Source organism: Oncorhynchus masou, chromosome 5 (genome assembly GCF_036934945.1).
Source record: "Oncorhynchus masou masou isolate Uvic2021 chromosome 5, UVic_Omas_1.1, whole genome shotgun sequence".
Taxonomy (NCBI): Eukaryota; Metazoa; Chordata; class Actinopteri; order Salmoniformes; family Salmonidae; genus Oncorhynchus; species Oncorhynchus masou.
In genome coordinates, this window is record NC_088216.1 from 65,948,924 (window position 1) to 65,967,444 (window position 18,521).

Sequence of the window (18,521 nt, forward strand, 5' to 3'; positions counted from 1 at the left end):
GTAAACCATACACGCAAGCAACCCCCTTTGGGAATGTCATGTTCACCGAGCTTTAACTTTCTGCGTCAATTATTAGGTAATCCATAAAGGTGGGGCAACTACCACTCATTCCCTCAGTGACATCTGTGATGTGCATGGGATTTAGTCATTCTGCAGCACTCTCAATGGAAGTGATAGGATCATTCATAGAATGCTGGTTCCGTCGTTCGGATGTGAATGGTCCCTTCAGAACATACAAAGATACATTCAAGCATAGACATGGTTTCGTAATGTCTGTACCAAATGTCCCAGCCCATTGTTTTTCCCATTGTATTTTCCATATTTCAGTGGGTTTTGTTCCATCAGAACAGACAGATTAAGAGGCACCTGATCTGTGCTAGAGTGTTTCTGGAGAGAGATCAGATGTCATACGCAAGCAGGCCAGCTCAGAACAATGACTCTTTCTCAAGTGCAACCAGATACCATCTCTGCTACTTAATATTTCAGAAAAATGAAATGAGCTGTGGTTGTCTTGTCCCAGCTCTTCCCAATCAGGGCTAGTGACAGGTTGTTGATAGGCTGGAGCCAACAGGAGATGATTTGGGCATTGGAAACAGTAACAAACACATCATCACATTTTAGATGGAAAAATACATCTGGTTCCTGTGTTGCATTAGCAAATACAGGTAATTGAATTCAGGCCATTGCTTGAAATGCTAGTTGGGCCATTTTGTTTATCTGCCTCATTCTCATTCTGACAGAATGCACTAACAGCAGATTGACAACTACAGTACAATTATTGCTTTTTAGCCATGTACAGTGCAGTAACTTGCAGTAACTCTGAAGGAACAACAGCAGCAACATGTGATCCAGGCTGTGTCATTTGTCTGAGGATTAATAGGGCATTAGGGAGAGCACATGGAGAACACAATTCATAGAGAGGGAAAGATAGAAAGTAATAGAAAGAGAGAAAGCAATACAGAGGAGGAAATAAAAGAGAAAGTAATCAAAAGAAAGAGAGCAATACACAGAGAGCTGGAGATAACAGAGGTATTACAATGAAAGAGACAGGGGAACGGAGAGAGACAGGATAAAAAGGTCATGAAAGAAAGTGAGCAACAGAAAGGGAGGGACACATAGAAAGAAATAGAACGGGAGAGAGAGAAAGAGAAGCCAAGGGTAACTGTTTTTTTTATGAGCGCTGGTCCAGCAATGCAGACTCACTGTAATCACAGATGCCTTCTAATGCCTTGGAGGTAAATGAAGGGAGAGGTTTCTAAAGCAGTAGCAATGTCTAAAGCAGCTTACTGTGCTGCAGCTCTCTGCTGGATCCCTGCACAATCACTAATACTCATACCCTCTCTATGGCTATACTGTAACACTTACAGGACATACTAATGAACATGCATGCTGGGAGTATGTATGGTACTGTTTGGGTGTACATTCACATCTGTATGTGCAACATATTGTGCTGGTCTTGTTTTCCTGTGCATGCGTTTTGACCAGCAACAACAATCTGGTCTCCGAGAATTTCGTATTGTTACATACGTAATTCCGGGACACTCTATTTAGTATGATATGTTACGTTTCGTATGGTATGTATTCATTTGTGTTTGTCGAAGACCCATTTCGTATGATATGTTCGTATGATACGAATTACAATTTTTATTATATGTTACGAATTTGCTGAATTTACAATATGTTACAAATTCTGGCTAACGTTAGCTAGGCTAGGGGTTAAGGTTAGGGTTAAGTTCAGGAGTTATGTTAGGGTTAGAAAAGGGTTAGCTAAAAAGGTTAAAATCAAATCAAATATTATTTGTCACGTGCATATTCGCCTTATAGTGAAATGCTTACTTACAAACTGACAGTCCTCAACTGGCAGCTTCATTAAATTGTACCCACAAAACACCAGTCTCAACATCAACAGTGAAGAGGCGACTCCGGGATGCTGGCCTTCTCGGCAGAGTTCCTCTGTCCAGTATCTGTGTTCTTTTGCCCATTTTAATCCTTTATTTTTATTGGCCAGTCTGAGATATGGCTTTTTCTTTGCAACTCTGCCAATAAGGCCAGCATCCCAGAGTCGCCTCGTCACTGTTGACATTGAGACTGGTGTTTTGGTGGTACAATTTAATGAAGCTGCCAGTTGAGGACTTGTGAGGTGTCTGTTTCTCAAACTAGACAGTTGTGCACTGGGGCCTCCCACTCCTCTTTCTTTTCTTGTTAGAGACAGTTTGCGCTGTTCTGTGAAGGGAGTAGTACACAGCGTTGCATGAGATCTTCAGTTTCCTGGTAATTTTTCTCATGGAATAGCCTTAATTTCTCAGAACAAGAATAGACAAATGAGTTCCAGAAGAAAGTGCTTTGTTTCTGGACATTTTTAGCCTGTAATCGAACCCACAAATGCTGATGTTCCAGATACTCGACTTGTCTAAAGAAGGCCAGTTTTATTGCTTCTTTAATCAGGACCACAGTTTTCAGCTGTGCTAACATAATTGCAAAAGGGTTTTCTAATGATCAATTCGCCTTTTAAAATTATAAACTTGGCTTAGCTAACACAACGTGCCATTGGAACAAAGGAGTGATGGTTGCTGATAATGGGCCTCTGTACGCCTATGTAGATATTCCATAAAAAATCAGCTGTTTCAAGCTACAATAGTCATTTATCAGTTCATACTGTAAGGTGACCTAAACTGGGATATGCTTAACACCCCGGCCATCCTACAATCTAAGCTAGATGCCCTCAGTCTCACACAAATTAAAACACTTTAGCGAGCAGGCCTTTCTAATCGACCTGGCCCTGGTATCCTGGAAGGATATTGACCGCATCCCGTCAGTAGAGGATGCCTGGTTGCTCTTTAAAAGTGCTTTCCTAACCATCATAAATTAATAAGCATGCCCCATTTAAAAATCATAGAACTAAGAACATATATAGCCCTTGGTTCACCCCAGACTTAACTGCCCTTGACCAGCACAAAAACATTCTGTGGCATTCTGCATAAGCATTGAATAGCCCCTGCGATATGCAACTTTTCAGGGAAGTCAGGAACCAATATACATACTCAGTTAGGAAAGCTAAGGCTAGCTTTTTCAAACAGAAATGTGCATCCTGTAGCACTAATTCCAAAAAGTTTTGGTACACTGTCAAGTCCGTGAAGAATAAGAGCACCTCCTCCCAGCTGCCCACTACACTGAGGCTAGTAAACACTGTCACCACCTACGATAATCAATAAATTCAATAAGCCATGCTTTCCACTTGGCTACCCCTACCCCGGCTAACAGCTCTGCACCCCCAGCAGCAAAATGTCGAAGGCCCTTCCGCTTCTCCTTCACCCAAATCCAGACAGCTGATGTTCTGAAAGAGCTGCAAAATCTGGATCCCTACAAATCAGCTGGGCTAGACAAACTGGACCCTGTCTTTCTAAAATTATCCGGCAAAATTGTTGAAACCCCTATTACTAGCCTGTTCAACCTCTCTTTCATATCGTCTGAGATCCCCAAAGATTGGAATGCTACCGTTGTCATCCCCCTCTTCAAACTGTTACAGACCTATATTCATCCTGCTCTGACTTTCTAAAATATTCTTAAGCCATGTTAACAAACAGATCACAGACCATTTCGAATCCCACCGTACCTTCTCCACAATGCAATCTGGTTTCCGAGCTGGTCAAGGGTGCACCTCAGCCACGCTCAGGGTCCTAAATAATATCATTACCGCCATCAATAAAAGACAGTACTGTGCAGCCGTCTTCATCGACCTGGCCAAGGCTTTCGACTTTGTCAATCACCATATTCTTATCGGCAGACTCAACAGCCTTGGTTTCTCAAATGATTGCCTCGCCTGGTTCACCAACTACTTCTCAGATAGAGTTCAGTGTGTCAAATTGGAGGACCTGTTGTACGGACCTCTGGCAGTCTCTATGGGTGTGCCACAGGGTTCAATTCTCTGGCCGACTCTTTTCTATGTATACTGTATATCAATGATGTTGCTCTTGCTGCTGGTGATTCTCTGATCCACCTCTACGCAGACGACACCATTCTGTATACTTCTGGCCCTTCTTTGGACACTGTGTTAACTAACCTCCAGACGAGCTTCAATGCCATACAACTCTCCTTCCGTGGCCTCCAACTGCTCTTAAACGCAAATAAAACTAAATGCATGCTATTCAACCGATCATTGCCCGCACCTGCCGCCCATCCAGCATCACTACTCTGGACGGCTCTGACTTAGAATACGTGGATAACTACAAATACCTAGGTGTCTGCACAGACTGTAAACTCTCCTTCCAGACTCACATTAAGCATCTCCAATCAAAAATCAAATCTAGAATTGGCTTCCTGTTTCGCAACAAAGCTTCCTTCACTCATGCTGCCAAACATACCCTCCTAAAACTGACCATTCTACCAATCCTTGACTTCAGCGATGTCATCTATAAAATAGCCTCCAACACTACTGGATGTAGTCCATCACAGTGCCATCCGTTTTGTCACCAAAGCCCCATATACTACCCACCACTGCGACCTTTATGCTCTCGTTGGCTGGCCCTCGTTTCATACTCGTCGCCAAACCCACTGGCTACAGGTTATCTACAAATCTCTGCTCGGTAAAGCCCCGCCCTATCTCAGCTCGCTGGTCACCATAGCAGCACCCACTCGTAGCACACGCTCCAGCAGGTATATCTCACTGGTCACCCCCAAAGCCAATTCCTCCTTTGGTCGTCTTTCTTTCCAGTTCTCTGCTGCCACTGACTGGAACGAACTGCAAAAATCACTGAAGCTGGAGATTCCCATCTCCCTCACTAGCTTTAAGAACCAGCTGTCAGAGCAGCTCACAGATCACTGCACCTGTTCATAGCCCATCTGTATACAGACCATCTATCTACCTCATTCCCTAACTGTATTTATTTATTTTGTTCCTTTTGCACCACAGTATCTCTTCTTGAACATCCATCTTTTGCACATCTACCATTCCAGTTTTAATTTCCATATTGTAATTACTTCGCCACCATCGCCTATTTATTGCCTTAACTCCCTTATGTGACCTTATTTGCTCTCACTGTATATAGACCTTGTTTACTTTTTGCTACTGTATTATTGACTGTATGTTTTGTTCATTCCATGTGTACCTCTGTGTTGTTGTATGTGTCGAACTGCTATGCTTTATCTTGGCCAGGTTGCAGTTGCAAATGAGAACTTGTTCTCAACTAGCTTACTTGGTTAAATAAAGGTTAAATTAAAAAAATAATAAAAAATGTGGATACACTGGAACTTGAAGCTCTCAACCAGCTCCACTACAGCCCTGTCGATGACAATGGGGGCGTGCTCGGTCCTCCTTTTCCTGTAGTCCACAATCATCTCCTTTGTCTTGATAATTTTGAGGGAGCAGTTGTTATCCTGGCACCACATGGCCAGATCTCTGACCTCCTCCCTATAGGCTGTCTCATTGTTGTCGGTGATCAGGCCTACCACTGTTGTGTCATCTGCAAATGTAATGATGGTGTTGGAGTCGTTCCTGGCCATGCAGTCAAGAGTGAACAGGGAGTACAGGAGGGGTCTGAGCACGCACCCCTGAGGGGCCCCCGTGTTGAGGATCAGCATGGCAGATGTGTTATTATCTACCCTTACCAACAGAGGGTGGTCTGTCAGGAAGTCCAGGATCCAGTTGCAGAGGGAGGTGTTTAGTCCCAGGGTCCTTAGCTTAGAGATGAGCTTTGAGGGCACTATGGTGTTGAACGCTGAACTGTTGTCAATGAATAGCATTCTCACATAGGTGTTCATTTTGTCCAGGTGGGAAAGGGCAGTGTGGAGTGCAATAGAAATTGCATCATCTGTGGATCTGTTGGGGCAGTATGCAAATTGGAGTTGGTCTAGGGTTTCTGGGATAATGATGTTGATGTGAGCCATGACCAGCCTTTCAAAGCACTTTGTGGCTACAGATGTGAGTCCTACGGGTCGGTAGTCATTTAGGCAGGTTACCTTAGTGTTCTTGGGCACAGGGACTATGGTGGTCTTTTTGAAACCTGTTGGTATTACAGACTCAGTCACGGACAGGTTGAAAATGTCAGTGAAGACACTTGCAAGTTGGTCAGCGCATGCTCGGAGTACAAGTCCTGGTAATCCGTCTTGCCCTGCGGCCTTGTGAATGTTGACCTGTTTAAAGGTCTTACTCACATCGCTTATGGAGAGTGTGCTTCAGTGTTATTTGCCTCGAAGAGAGCATAGAATTAATTTAGTTTGTCTGGTACTCTTGTGTCACTGGGCATTGCGTGGCTGTGCTTCCCTTTGTAGTCAGTAATAGTTTGCTTGCCCTGCCACATCCGACGAGCGTTGGAGCCGGTGTAGTACAATTCAATCTTAGTCCTGTATTGATGGTTCATCGAAGGGCGTAGCGGGGTTTCCTTCAAACTGCTTGAGTCACTCTCCTTCAAATCGGCAGCGCTACCCTTTAGCTAGGGGCGGATGTTGCCTGTAGTCCATGGCTTTTAGTTGGGGTATGTACATACATTCACTGTGGGGACAACATCATCGATGCACTTATTTATGAAGCCAGTGACTGATGTGGTGTACTCAATGCCATTGGAAGAATTCCGTAACATATTCCAGTCTGTGCTAGCAAAACAGTCCTGTATATTAGAATCTGACCACTTATTTATTGACCAAGTCACTGGTGCTTCCAAACCCTAAGGTGCTAAAATGCTAAAGTTGCTAAAATGCTAACGTTGTCCATGATGAGATTCATACTCCCAACCTTCGGGTTGCTAGACATTCGCTTTATACTCTCACCCAACTTCAGTTTTTGACTTCAGTAACCATCTGTCTTATGTAACCATACCAAACGTTACATATCATACTAATTTGAGTGTCCCGGATTTACATTTACTATGTTACGACTAGTCTATGAGACCAGGCTGGCAACAAACATAAAAGGAAGGCCAGTTGTATCATTTGTTATGCAATGAAAGTCCACAAAGTTCTGTGTGGAATGTTTGCTTATCCTTCATAAAAATAGACAAGTCTCCCTCAAAAGATCAACACAGACATGCATTGTCACATATAGAGTTGCAAAGCTACCTGTAGTTTATCAATGTTACCGGACTCTTCAGTCATTTTGGTAACTAACAGAAATCGATGACAATCTATCGTAAATTTGGTCATTCATACTTGAATAACTTTTAAATCTGTCTCCGTCCATTCGTTCATACATTTTTTTCGTTAGTAACGCGCGTTATCTCAGACACTATTGGGCCGATTTTTACTAAACTTGAGTGAATGATGTATCTTGCCATAGAGATCCGACATTTACAAAATTAAACTCATTGGCCCAAGACAGGAGCTATAGTAATGATCTTTAACTATTTAGTCACACACGATATCTCAGCCGACTCATCGGGCTCCCACGCCTCAGCCGGCTCGTCGGGCATCCACGCCTCAGCCAGCTCTCATGTCTCGGCAAGCCCATCAGGCTCACCCAGGGTGGCGCCACTAGCGGCGGGGTACTGTCACGCCTGCTCCTCCTCCCCCTCCCTGGCGCTCGAGGGCACTAAGCTGCCCATTGTCATGACGTTTCCCTCTTTGGGTACAGCAAGCCCCATCCCCCTCTCCATGTCTCCTTCACCCAGGCTACTGTGGTCAGAGTGAGGTCGTAAAATCCTGGAGGAGATGATCTCTACATGGCCACAGTATAGAGAGAGAGTAGAGTTTTCCTAGAAGAGAATAAAGGAATTTCTTCCACCTCACAGAACTTGAGGTCCGACCAACATTTAGGTTCTGGAGAAGGTATAAAAGATTGGTGAAGAATCCAGCTATGAACTGGTCCGTTTGGTACAATTTTGTGAAACTCATGGGAGGCAATACGGCCACATTACCATAACGCTGTTTATATAATAGCCTCAGATATGAGGTTTACATCTAATTGTTGTATAAGATGAATGACTGAGGATGATACTGTTTGTAAAATTGTGTAATGTGATTTTGGACTGTTTAATGAAGGAAACTCCAATTCCCTTTTGAGTTGAACTAAATCAGAGGACCGCCCATGAGCACATTTAGGACCTGATGTCATGAGACAGCTTTTTCTGTAATTCCGAATAAAACCCCCACCTTGAGAATTTCTCAACAGACCATGTTGCTCTCAATTACGAGAGGACAAAGGTTGCAGACCAGCTTACCTCGATAACGAGAGGACCAAGGTTTGAGACCAGACTGCTGAATCTTTTAACCATCCCACGTGGTTAAACTCTTAGACTATTGATACCAACAGACTAAGAACAAGTCTTTGATATTAATTACTAGACTGCAGCTAGGAATTCGGTATCATTGAACGCGAAGACCGACAACCGCCGAACCATCTATTCTATAACGACATGAATGAATGTCACTCTGAACTATCCATTCTAACCACAACAGAGAGGGAGGACAAACTCTCCAACAGAAACAAACTTTTCAGCGGAGATCCCGACGACCCACTGAGAGCATAAATATATTGATTGATTGCAATTGTTCCCGAATGAGTGAGCGTTCATGTGCAAAGTATTAGCATTTCAATTGTTAGAATTATCAACTGTGTGTTGTCTTATCTCAGTCGACCCCCACTTCCCTTTTGTACACCAAGCCATGATGCCGGTTTATCCCACTAGGGAAACTCCGTTATCATTTCCTTATAACTATCTACTGTTTGTTTATGCATTTCTGTGAATTACTAAGTTAGTAAATAAATGATTTAAGACAATTGATGTATGGATGACTCATAGTGAAGACTTGGTTTGTGCAGATAGCCAACAATTTATGACGTTTGGAATGAGACTAACGTGAGGTAAAATTAATAATTCATTAATTAAGAAGACTAATTGATCAGATATTAAAATATCTGAAAAGTTGTACTAGGAAAATTATAACTTTGTAATCGGAATATTTTCCTTGGTGCCCTGACTTTCTAGTTATTTACATTTGCCTGATTAGTTAATCACGAAATGCTAACTACAGAGAATCTTTGATAAAAAAACTAAAAGTCTTCAGTTAACGATTGTAAAGACACGACACCATTATTACGCGTACCAGCACATCTTTGGACTCACCTGGACTCCATTACTTTGCCCCTACTATATCTGTCTGTTCCTCGGTTTGATACCGTGTCAGCATTATTGACGTTATGCTTCCAATCAAGATGCTGTCCTTGTTTGTTTCATGTCGGTTATTTATTTAACGTCCCCTCCCTGTACTTGCTTCTTGTCTCCCAGCATCTGTCCTTACAAAAAATAAATAAAATGGTGTACATTTTCTATATTTCATGCTGAAAGACTCATATTAAATACCAATGGTATTCACTAAGTTCATGGTTTATATTTAGGATAATGTTTTACAGCTTTGTAATTCTATTTTTTTCTATTCTTATTGAATTATTTTGTAGAGGACCAAAGATAATTACGAACAACTGTAAAAATCTGAAGTTCCCAAAAAGGCCACTAGATGTGATAGATTGAACATTTACAAATTTCTGGTAGTTTACTGGTAAATGTAAAAAGTTTATTTCCAGTAAAATACCCTCCCTTTACAACCCTAGTCACATAAGAGACAGACATGTACAATAATTCAGTAGTTCTTGAGTCATATAATCCTGGCTGTGGTTGTATTGATTTGACATTTAGGACATGCTAGATGTCATCTCAGTGCACCCTGGGTAAATTAGTAATATCTGTGTGCACTGAGTCCATCATCCAGTTACATTGGCACAATGCATTTAGATGGATCTCTTATAACCCTGGAGGAGTATGGCAAATCATATTTTCCTCTGGGTGTCTATGACAGGGGATGAGGCTCAGGCTACAGCAGAGTGGCTAGAGAAACAGGAGCCTTTTCAATCTTCATTATCCCACAATCTTTGCAGTAAACCATTTTAAGGTAAAATGCCATTTGAGTCGCTGTTTGTTCTTTGAAATGCTTTATAATGTCACTATTAGGTTCTGTTTGCATATTCTGAGTAAGTGGTTATTGGAGTCAAAGCAGGCTACACATTGTTTGATTATAAATGAGTATGGGAAATTATGGTGAAATAGCTGGGTCTGTCAACCAACTATTTCCTTTTGACTTTTGCCAAAGCACATTCACATTTGTTATGTGATATTTACTTCACTGCTACCCCAACAGGTGAATGCAGATGGGTAGGGAAATTATTTAATTCCTGTCTCATTTTATGACGCTATGCACCTCGGGAGGAAACATCTGAGAGTGAAAGGGTTCTCAGATTGTATACAAACAGAACACTGGTTGTCGTCATGGCAACGCAGGCTTAGCCCCTAAGATGACCAAAGCACCCAGTCTCCCAAGGGACAGGGTGGGGGAGTTGTTTTCCCAGAATACACTGTGAATACAGATTGTTGACACACCATGAAATTCAGACTGAGGCTTCATGAAGTCATTATCATTCAAATAGGCAACGGTCTAACATAACAGCAGAAGCCAATGAGGACGCACGTTAGGCCACTAACCAGACATGCCATCAGAATCATACAGAACATATAGTAAACTTCATGGAATTGAATGAATCAGTTATACAGACAGAACAGTACAGACATGCTGCTTGAATAAGGGACCCCGGTACATGGTGTGCTTGTTTAAGTACAGTATTTGACTGTTTCTGTACTCAGGACAGTCAGTCACAATCCCCTAATAACTGTTCAAACATGTCCGGCAGGCAGCACAGTTTATTTGACTTGATCACAACTCAGCCATACCACAGAGGTGAACCAGGTGTTATACTATTTAAATAAACAAGACATCCAGATAATGCAAGTGAACACACATAATTTGCAAATGTGGCTCAATAAGTTTGAGATATATGACAACAGAGCTGCCATTGATCAGTTTAAAATGCACATGCAAGTCGGAAATCTACATACACTTAGGTTGGAGTCATTAAATCTAGTTTTTTCAACCACTCCACAAATTTCTTGTTAACAAACTATAGTTTTGACAAGTGTTAGGATATCTACTTTGTGCATGACACAAGTATTTTTTCCAACAATTGTTTACAGACAAATTATTTAATTTATAATTCACTGTATCACAATTCCAGTGGGTCAGAAGTTCACATACATTAAGTTGACTGTGCCTTTAAACAGCTTGGATCAGCCAAGATCTCAGAAAAAGAATTGTAGACCTCCACAAGTCTGGTTCATCCTTGGGAGCAATTTCCAAACATCTGAAGGTACCTCGTTTATCTGTACAGACAATAGTACACAAGTATAAACACAATGGGACCACGCATCTGTCATACCGAGCTGACAAGGTACAAATCTGTCGTTCTGCCCCTGAACAGGCAGTTAACCCACTGTTCCTAGGCCGTCATTGAAAATAAGAATTGGTTCTTAACTGACTTGCCTAGTTAAATAAAGGTAAAATAAAATAAAAAATACCGCTCAGGAAGGAGACACATTCTATCTCCTAGAGATTAATGTACTTTGGTGCAAAAAGTGCAAATCAATCCCAGAACAACAGCAACTGACCTTGTGAAGATGCTGGAGGAAACAGGTACAAAAGTATCTATATCCACAGTAAAATTAATCCTATACCGACATAACCTGAAAGGCCGCTCAGCAAAACCGCCATAAAAAAGCCAGACAAAGGTCTGTAACTGCACATGGGGACAAAGATCTTACTTTTTGGAGAATTGTCCTCTGGTCTAATGAAACAAAAATAGAAGTGTTTGGCCATAATGACAATCGTTATGTTTGGAGGAAAAAGGGGGAGGCTTGCAAGCCGAAGAACACCATCCCAACCGTGAAACACGGGGGTGGCAGCATCATGTTGTGGGGGTGATTTGCTGCAGGAGGGACTGGTGCACTTCACAAAAAAGATGGCTTCATGAGGCTATATTGAAGCAACATCTCTAGACATTTTTCTTTATTTAACTGGGCAACTCAGTTAAGAACACATTCTTATTTTCAATGACAGCCTAGGAGCAGTGTGCTAACTGTCTTGTTCAGGGGAAGAACAACATGTTTTTTACCTTGTCAGCTTAGGGATTTGATCTTGCAACCTTTCAGTTACTAGTCTAATGCTCTAACCACTAAGCTACCCTGCCATCCCTGACATCAGTCAGGAAGTTAAAGCTTGGTCACAAATGGGTCTTCATAATGGACAATGACCCCAAGCATACTTCCAAAGTTTGTGGCAAATGGCTTAAGGGCAACAAAGTCAAGGTATTGGAGTGGCCATCACAAAGCCCTGACCTCAATCCCATATAAAATATGTGGGCAGAACTGAAAAAGCTTGTGCGAGCAAGAAGACAACAAACCTGAATCAGTTACACCAGCTCTGTTAGGAGGAATGGGCCAAAATTCACCCAACTTATTGTGGGAAGCTTGTGGGAGGCTACCTGAAACGTTTGACCCAAGTTAAACAATTTAAAGGCAATGCTTCCAATTACTAATTGAGTGTATGTAAACGTCTGACCCACTGGGAATGTGATGAAAGAAATAAAAGCTGAAATAAATAATTCTCTCTACTGTTATAGTGACATTTCACATTCTTAAATAAAGTGGTTATCCTAACTGACCTAAGACAGGGCATTTTTACTATGAGTAAATGTCAGGAATTGTGAAAAACTGAGTTTAAATGTATTTGGCTAAGGTGTATGTAAACTTTTGAATTCAACTGTAAGTGGTCCTGTATTGTCCAATTGAAGGACAGATGACTCTTCTACACAAAGAACATGTAATGTCCCAAGACTCAAGAGTACAAAACAAGAAAATTCTGCTTAAGCATTATAATTACATTAACTGAATTATTATTGCTATGTGAAGTCATTGTGCTTGGTGTGTCCAGCACATTGTTCCCAAACTGTTTACATGACAATCTGTGCTGCTGTACCAATGCATAAGTTATAGACATAGCTACCTGTCCTCAGTGGATTTTTCTATGAAACTGATCTTTTTTTTTCTTTCTACCTTTATTTAACTAGGCAAGTCAGTTAAGAACAAATTCTTATTTTCAATGACAGCCTAGGAATAGTGGGTTAACTGCCTGTTCAGGGGCAGAATGACAGATTTGTACCTTGTCAGCTCGGGGATTTGAGCTTGCAACCTTCTGGTTACTAGCCCAACACTCTGACCACTAGGCTACCCTGCCTCCCCAGGTGCCCCCTGCTTCCCCTGCCGCCCTCTGTGTCTCAAGTACACATATATGTACAGTACATTTCAGTTCATGTTTGTCTGTTCCAGGCCCAAACAATGAGCCATCCTAAATTTGTCTAAAATACCTTCTCCCCCATAAGCAGAGACAATTGTAGCAGATAACAACATCTAGTATCTACAAAGTTCCCTCCTGTTCCCTCACCTTCTCTCTACTTGCACAATTTCCCTTTCCCATAAATAAACAGAGCCTGTAACATATTAAACACTGTCCTGCGAAATCTGGCTTCTGCTGAAGCCTCTGTGTCAGCCCTGCTGTTCTGTCATAGTGACAGAGTGGAGCATAGCTCTGCATGGGTCTTACCTGACTTGACCAGTACGTCCCTGGTCTTCTCAGCCTGGCCAGAAGGGAACAGGCTGTGACTGTGGGTGACTCTCTGTGCCATGCCTCTCTTGGTGTCTGTCTGTCTGTCTGTCTGTCTCCCTCTCTGTGTCCGGGTGTATCTGTGTGTGTCCTGCTTCAGCACTCCTTTAAGCATGCTTCTCTGCCCAGGCTAGAGTAAACAGTCACATGACCCCCAGGCATTCCACTGCCCGCCCCTCCCTCTCTCACACCCCTCGCACTCTCTCTCTCTCTCTCTCTCTCTCACACTCTTTATCTCTAATATTATTACTCTATCTATTGCCTCTCCCCTCTGTCTCCAGCCTGCTGTTAGATACTCTCTCTCCCTATTTTTCTTTTGTCTTTTTCTCTATGCTCTCACTTTCCCTCTCTCCCCTACTCTCAATCTCTCTAGTTCTCTCCTCCATTCTTTCTTTCTTTGTTTCTTTTTTTCCTTCCCTCTCTTTTCTCTCTCAATCTTCTACTCTATCCCCTCTTTCTCACTCACACTATCACTCCTCTCTCTCTCCCTCTCTCTGATCCTCAGTGGTCTGTAGCTGGTAGGATTAGCAGAGGGCTTAAGCTCTCTCGCCTAATGCTCATATTAACCATAAATCATCTGGGTGCTTTCATACTCAGCAGTGTAGTACAGTAGCCAGGCTGGCAGTACTGGGAGAGAGCACACTGGGCTGTTCATCTACACATGGCTTTCCCAATGCCTCTGCTTTAAGGGGATGTAGAATGTATACAGTGTTAGCTAGATAGAGATTATGAGGGATGTCAGTATCAATGTGATATTTTTTTCCTGACAAAGAGAGGTGCACTTACCACTATAGAAAATAACTGAGTGACAAGTGACAAGGTGTTCACTGACTTATTTGTTAGTTATAAATAATGCTTTTGATAAAAAATATCCTAAATTTGTCATCAAAGTAAGACATGGGATTAGGAAGAAATGTAAATCTCTTCAGCACTCTGATGAAAACTCTCCAAGACATGTTGATCTCAAAGTTGGACATTTTAGTTTATGTCGAGTACCACGAAATCCCTTTCACAAAATCAACATAATCAGAGTTTATCATGTTAGCACAGGCACTAAATTGTAAGACTCTTTTAAGACTCTTAAGGTTCTTACTGGATGCTTTGAGCCCTTTAAAAAACATTTTTTTATAAATAACACAAACAAGTGTAACCAGACCAGTGGACAGCCAAACGTGCCAAGTGTGCGGAAGTACTTCTACCTGGCTGGTATGGTCACAGTGATTGGAGGGCCAGGTCCATTACTCCGCTGTGTACAATGAGAGGCAGTGATAACACAAGATGGTAACTCAGAATTGCTTGGCTTTACTTCCCAGGCATGTTATTGTTCCATGAGACAGTAACCGGAGAGGGCCAGACGTACCTCTGCCATTCCTGTGCTTTCCGTTTTTCACACACTGCTGCTGCTGCTGCTGTTGGTTGATGTTATACGTCTTCTGTAGAGAGAGGGAAAGAAGAAAAGAGAGAGATGGGTGAGATGGGAGAGAAATAGAAATGGGTTCAGACGATACATCAGACCCTGATCATTGCCATTTCTCACATCCGCCCAGCATGCTTGTGATGTCATTAGTGTCTCCTCATTGATTTTAAATGGACATTACCGGTTAGGGGGCTATAAACAGCTAAAGGCCACTGGCACACAGTGACAACAGGCATTAAACTGGCCCTCTCACCCTTCCATTCTTCCTCCATCTCTCAATTCTACTCCTCTTACTCCTTTTACTTCTATCCATTCCTCTCATCATCCTCCTCCTCCATCCTATCTCCCTTCTCCTCCTCACCTGTATCCCTCCTCTTCCTCATACCTCTACACTCCTTCTGTTACTGCTCCTCCCCTTTCCTTCTGCTCTCCACATCCCTTCCTGTTCATCCTCCTCCTCCATCCTCTCTCCCTTCTCCTCCTCACCTGTATCCCTCCTCTTCCCCATACCTCTACACCCGTTTTGTTACTGCTCCTCCTCCTTTCCTTCTGCTCCCCACATCCCTTCCTGTTCATCATTCTCCTCCCTCTCTCTCTCTTTCTCTCTCTCTCTCTCCCTCCCCCTCCATCTCTCCCCCTCCCCATCCCTCTCTCTCTGACAGGGCCCCAGAGGCCTGGTTGTCCATACTGAAGCCTTGCAGCACAGCCTCTTCACAGGGGTGAGCTGAGCTCCATTCAAAGGTCCTTTTGGACGCCCTCTCGGCTGTGTGAAAGGATATTGTGTTGCCGTCTACGGTTGCTAGGAGAGGCTTTCTCAGGCTTGGTTTGGTGACAAGGCCCTTACTGTCTTGAGTCCCCCCCATCCCCTACCTCCCTGGCATTACTGGGGGTGGGGGCATTTCTGTTAATCCACTGGTGGGGTACAGGGTAAATTCTGTGTCATGCATGGACATGGAGAGTTTGGGGGAATGGAGGTTTGGGGAGGGCAGTGTTTTAATGAATGATCTCTTTCTCCTAAATGTGTCTCTGTCACTGTGTTGGGACAGGGTGTTCCTCATGTACTCTAAAAATGTTCTGTAAATATGACAAACAGCAACAAACATGAATAATACATGACCTCAAATGGAAAATACCTAAACTCTGTTGATTGTATCATGTACTATTATGCATGTTATTTTTTCTAACATGATCAAAATAGAGGCTTCAGTCATGATAATGTCAAGAGGCTAGTTTTTAAATTGGTAAATGGAATACATTTATGTTGTGTAAAATGTAATAGTAATAATGGAAATAATCGATTTTTTCTACAACACATTGCTCCTAATATTCATGCTCTCTCTCGTTGCTTTAAAGTACAACATAGTTGCTCTAAGCAGTATTATGATTACCAGGGGCTCACTAAGAAGATATAAGAAGCAAAGCCTGTTCTAATAACACTTGAGTCAAGTTTTAAATGAGCTTAGAGGGAATAAAAACTCCATATTTACAGCCACACTGCATAAACCCCTCTCTCATTGATGAGTCACCTCACAACGTCTATGAGCTGTGTGAATAAAGAACAGTAAGCTCCGTATTGATCTCGGTGATTATGAGTGTCCATAACTTTATCCTCTTAATTTTCCTGCCCCAGGAGTGTATCAAGGTTCGTGGCTTGCCTCTGCAAGTGGACAATCAAATCCAAACAGGTCTGTTTCGTGGCTTGCTTCTGTAAGTGGACATTTAAATCCAAACAGGTCTCATTAGGGCTGCAAAATTCTGCTAACTTTCCAGAAATCCCAGTTGGAGGATTCCTGGTCTAAATCCGTTCTGGAAGCACTGAACCAAGTCCCTACTGTGCAGGCTGGCTGACATGGGTCTAGAATGTGTTTGTTGTGTTGTGTTTTTCGCTGGCCCAGTGTCTCATTACCATTAGTGGTCATTTGACCTTTCCAATCAGAGTCCTGTTTGATTTCCCTCATGTTTTATTAAGCAGACTCAGAAAGTGATTCTATACCTCTAACCCTATAATAAGGGGTGAGACAAAGAGGTTTGACCTTTTTTTGTCAAATCAATTTGGACCCTGTTGCGGTGATCTGGTGCTCTGGTTTCACCCCTCAGGGTAGTCAGGTTACCCAGACGACACAGGCTGTTAGCAGAGGCTGTGGACAAGAGAGTAGAGTTGCTAGAAAAGTATACACGCAATGCACCTTACCACTACTAACTCTAACTTGAACCCGCACCTTAACCATAACCTTGATATTGTCTGATTACCCGCTCACGCCCAGTTACACACTCGCAAACATGTATGCAGGCACACATGCACCCACACAAAATGTGAGTATATCATGATAATTACACAAAGTTATGATTATGTTTGGATTATCCATTTGAATAGAGTCTTACTGAATATTTGAATATTGGGCACTGTGTCAACACAAGTAATTTCAAACATGGATATAAATAAATACATTTAAATATATATGTCTCTAATTACAAAATCAAGTCTTGTAGCTGACACTGCCTCAGTACAGTACACTGTGCTCCCTACATAAGGGATTTTGACGTTTTACTGTCCCCAATGAGAACGTAAAACCCACACTCACTGAAATATTCTTTAGCTTTCGATGTATTTTTTTAGCAGCAGAGGTCAGAGCAAACAGACAGATGTAGGCGACATCCTTCACCAACCGTTTTTGTTTTACGCCCCCCTGAGTCATATGAGCCCCTTAACGTAGTGCTCTCCTAGTGGGATGAAAGTGCAGTAAAAGCAGAGAGCTTGTCAGTGGCATTCAGGACACTACCATTAGATGAGACAGAGGGAACTACTGCCCCAGAGATTGTTGGATTGACATACTCTCCAAAATGCAGATTTAGAACCTGACACCTGTAGTAAGACAAAGGCGCAACGCTCACTCACCATAACAAATGCATTGTTTACTTAAAAGGTGCAAAGCACGATCGGTTTGAATCCCACCCCAAGTTTTCATTAAACAAAAACAGTCGGGACCCTGTAAATAGAGACCCAGTTAGCAACCCAAAACAAACCTCATGTAGATCCTGACTTACCAAGGAACTAACACAGCTTTTCCAAATCCTAACTGGAGTAATCAGTGGGCAAACTGAAACACTGACCATGTTGTACACTGCTGAAGGGCCTGTCACCAGCATGTGTCTGTGCTACTAAATACACTTTTCCATGCCCCTCTCTGTCCTTATCTTTTCCTAAATAAGTCTATAAGACAATGTTCCCAAATTCACGGAGACTGCAATCACAAATGCTGCATAAGTCGGCTCAATTGGAAATTACCGTTAAATGCCAAGTGCGCTGTAACGCAGATTTGTATTTTTTTTTTTTTTTTTATTTAACTAGGCAAGTCAGTTAAGAACAAATTCTTATTTACAATAACTGCCTAGGAACAGTGGGTTAACTGCCTTGATCGGTGGCAGAACAACAGATTTTACAACAGAGTTACTGGCCCAACTCTCTAACCACTAGGCTACCTGCTGCCCCAGATCTACTGCCGGTCGGATTGAATCCCAGCCTTCGATGGTCACAGCACAACAAAGATGGGAACCATGCCATGAAGCGGATCCA

At 42.4% G+C, this 18,521-nt stretch overlaps 1 protein-coding gene across 4 annotated transcripts in view; it reads right to left on the reverse strand.

Moving 5' to 3' along the window:
* LOC135540119 (protein FAM107B-like) overlaps window positions 1-18,521 on the reverse strand; it is a 43,723-nt gene that overhangs the window by 14,125 nt on the left and 11,077 nt on the right. The window contains exons 1-2 of one of the 4 annotated variants that reach the window (XM_064966515.1): window positions 15,333-15,420; window positions 14,891-14,963 (exon numbers count right to left, since the gene is read on the reverse strand). In XM_064966515.1, coding sequence (XP_064822587.1) covers window positions 14,891-14,963; window positions 15,333-15,410 — 151 coding nt within the window. In that variant the 5' untranslated portion in view covers window positions 15,411-15,420. Of the gene's footprint in view, window positions 1-13,470; window positions 13,678-14,890; window positions 14,964-15,200; window positions 15,290-15,332; window positions 15,421-18,521 lie in introns of those variants that run through there. The other 3 variants (XM_064966516.1, XM_064966518.1, XM_064966514.1) reach the window with 3 other exon arrangements.